General features: G+C 57.6%; 1 protein-coding gene across 1 annotated transcript; it reads right to left on the bottom strand.

Moving 5' to 3' along the window:
• Positions 1-460: 460 nt before the first annotated feature.
• Positions 461-1,172, bottom strand: LOC147975453 (uncharacterized). The gene is made up of 2 exons (XM_087520429.1): positions 817-1,172; positions 461-515 (listed from the first exon to the last, which is right to left on the bottom strand). The coding sequence occupies exons 1-2, from the start codon at positions 1,170-1,172 to the stop codon at positions 461-463; spliced, it is 411 nt and encodes a 136-aa protein (XP_087376555.1).
• Between the last annotated feature and the right edge of the window lie 1,908 nt (positions 1,173-3,080).

Below are 3,080 nucleotides of genomic sequence, written 5' to 3'. Positions count from 1 at the left end.
GTGTTGTTATTTTGCGCAAAGATAACCTAACCTGGCGCGTTTGGGACACCCTTTCCTTCATGAGACGTCTGCGTTTGCTCAGGAACTCCAAAAAATTTGTTAGGGGGTGCGCTAGAGGATTTTTCGTTCACCTTGACTTGGCGCTTTGCATCGCGGTACCCGAGGGGCACAGATTAGGAGGGATGCGCCAGCTTCCAGGCTCGAATGAGGGTGACTCGCGAGAAGGCAGAGAGAAGAAAAATGCCCGTGAGGGCACCTGCCTAGCCCCCTCGCGAGGTATGTGAGAGAGAGATCACGAGGAAACCAGAGCCAAAAAATGTGGTAAAAGGTGAAGGAACCAAATCAGCAAGGAATGCCAAAGGCAAACTCGATTAAGGAGAAGCAAGCCAACTACGGAAAGCAAATGAAAAGCCGTGTCCGGCACCTAATCTAGTCTTCATGTCTTCTCACTAGCGTGGAGCTAATTGCTGTCCACTAGGCGTGGGAGGGAGCCCCAGGGCCTGAGGTCGGCGCTCCTGAGAATCCGGGGCGTGTACAGCCCCAACTCATTATTATGTGAGAGTGTCACGGGCGGCGATTCTTCAGAGGCACCGGGCCTTGCTTCACAGGCTCTGGGCCTTGCTTTACTGGCTCTGGGCCTTGCTTCACAGGCTCTGGGCCTTGCTTCACAGGCACTGAGCCTTGCTTCACAGGCACTGGGCCTTGATTCACAGGCTCTGGGCCTTGCTTCATGGGTAGAACTTCCGGAGGTGCTGGATGTTCCAGGGGTTTTGGATAGGTGTCCCTTCTCGCGTCTCCAAGCGCACGGCGCCAGGCCTGGAGATGTGGATGACCCTGAACGAGCCTTCCCACATGGGTGAAAGGTTGTGCAGCCCTTCCCTGGAGAGGACCCGCCTCAGGACCAGGTCACCCGTCTCGAGCGTCCTGGAGCGAATATTGCGGCAGTGGTAACGCCGCAGTGCTTGCTGGTACCTTGCCGCCCTTAATGCAGCTTCACGACGGCGTTCCTCCCCCAACACGAGGTCCATCCCCCGCATGGCATCCTGCTGCGCTTCGTCGAACGCCAGAACCCGCGCCGAGCGATGCTTGACCTCGTGAGGGAGGACTGCTTCAGCACCGTAGATGAGGAAGAACGGAGTCTCGCCCATTGGCTTGGTAGCGATGGTGCGCATGGACCACAACACGGACTGGAGCTCATCGTGCCAGCCCCTGCCGCAGGCCTCCAGCTTCTTCTCTAAGGTCCTGGTCTTGAGGCCCCTCAGGACCTCAGCGTTGGCACGCTCAGCCTGACCATTGCTCCTGGGGTGGGCCACCGAAGCGTAGCAGATCTGCGTTCCAAGGTTAGCATAGTAGGTCTTAAAGAGGTTACTAGTAAACTGCGAGCCGTTATCTGTGATGATGCGGTTGGGGACCCCGAAGCCGCTCACGAGGCCCTTGATGAACTTGACAGCTGAGCCGGCTGGAATGGTACGGACAACTTCCACTTCCGCCCACTTGGTGAACTTGTCGATGACGACGTAGAGATAACGGTAGCTCCCTGGCGCTCGTGGGAACGGGCCTAGGATGTCTAGCCCCCAGACGGCGAATGGCCACGTGAGCGGGATGGTTTGGAGGCCCTGAGCAGGCTGATGGATTTGCTTGGCGTGGAATTGGCAAGCTTCGCAGGATTTCACTAGCTCGGCTGCGTCGTTGAGTGTTGTTGGCCAATAGAATCCGCTGCAAAAGGCTTTGCCGACGAGGGTCCGTGACGATGAGTGATGTCCATAGTCCCCGCCATGTATGTCAGTCAACAGCTCCCTTCCTTGATCGCTGGAGATGCAGCGCAACATGACATCATTCGGCCATTTCCTGTACAACTCGCCGTATTGAATGTAGGATGCCGTGGCCTATCGGGCCATACGCTCTGCGTCCTCTTCCTTCTCCGGCAGTGTCCCGTGCATCAGGTACTCCTTAAATTCCTTGGTCCAGCACTCCTCCTGAGGCTCGAGCGCCAAGAGTAGCCGAGCTCCTATGGTTGGGACGCAAGCTGGTGCTCCTGTGGCCGGTGGTAGTGGGAGCTCCTCCCGAGGCTGAGTCGCGCTTGAGAGAGGTGGCGTAGCTGACGGCTTGAAGAGCCGTTCTTCGAAGACGCCGGGCTCTTGCGGTTGCCGCTTGGATGCTCTCTTGGCGATGTCGTCAGCTTCCTTGTTGGTGCCCCGAGGCACGTGCTGCAGCTCCAAGCCTAAGAACTGCTTTTCCATCTTGCGCACCTCCGCAAGGTAGGCCTCCATGTGCTCGAACTTTGGCTCATACACTTTGTTGGAGAATTGACGAGGAGCTGCGAGTCGCCCTTGACGGTAAGGCGCCTCACCCCTAGAGCCGCCGCAGGCATCAGGCCGGCTATGAGGCTTTCGTATTCCGCGATATTGTTGGAGACCTTCTCGCCGTGCTGGAAGCAGAGTTGCACGGCATAGTAAAACTTGTCCTGAATGAGCGAGATGAGCACTGCTCCAGCCCCCGCGCCTTGGTGTGCAAAGGCGCCATCAAAATACATGACCCAGCCGTCCGGTGCCTCACTTCCTGGGAAGGTGGACCGGTCTTCTCCTTCCTCAAGAGCCGGGGCATCTGTCCATTCTGCCACAAACTCGGCGAGCGCAGCTCCTTTGATGACCCTAGTGGTGCTGAACTCCAGTTGGAACGCTTGCAGCTCGATGTTCCATTCAGCGACCCTTCCGGCTGAGTTTGGGCTCCTGAGTACCCTCTCCAATGGGTAAGATGAGATGACCTTGATGGGGTGCCCCTGAAAGTAGTGTCACAGCTTGCGTGAGGCCACCAAGAGTGCGAGCAGGAGCTTTTGTGGCATGGGTTAGTGTGCCCTTGCGTCTCGCAGTACGGTGCTGATGAAGTATACTGGGTGCTCGACGAGGGCCGGCACACTGTTGAGGCTCGGGTCTTGCAGAGATTGTGGCGTGTCCTGAGGTGGAGGATTTCCTGAGACTTGGCCATCCTCAGGAGTATCTACGACGCCGCCCTGCCGAGCTTGATCTTCCACTGCTGATGGCTCTGGTGTGCCTTCCTGACCCTGCGCTACGTCAGCTCTG

This window comes from Triticum urartu, chromosome 4A (assembly GCF_056163025.1).
Source record: "Triticum urartu cultivar PI428250 chromosome 4A, HENAU_Tu73, whole genome shotgun sequence".
In the NCBI taxonomy this organism is placed as follows: Eukaryota; Viridiplantae; Streptophyta; class Magnoliopsida; order Poales; family Poaceae; genus Triticum; species Triticum urartu.
Note: the sequence above shows the minus strand (reverse complement) of the source record. Positions and strands in the feature narration are given on the sequence as shown.

What these genes read in the sequence shown, in the direction of transcription:
- LOC147975453 (XM_087520429.1), bottom strand. Translation starts at nt 1,172, where the DNA reads ATGCGCACCATCGCTACCAAGCCAATGGGCGAGACTCCGTTCTTCCTC. An exon ending in AGGGTCATCCACATCTCCAG is followed by an intron (nt 516 to 816) that starts GCCTGGCGCCGT and finishes CCGGATTCTCAG; the next exon opens with GAGCGCCGACCTCAGGCCCT.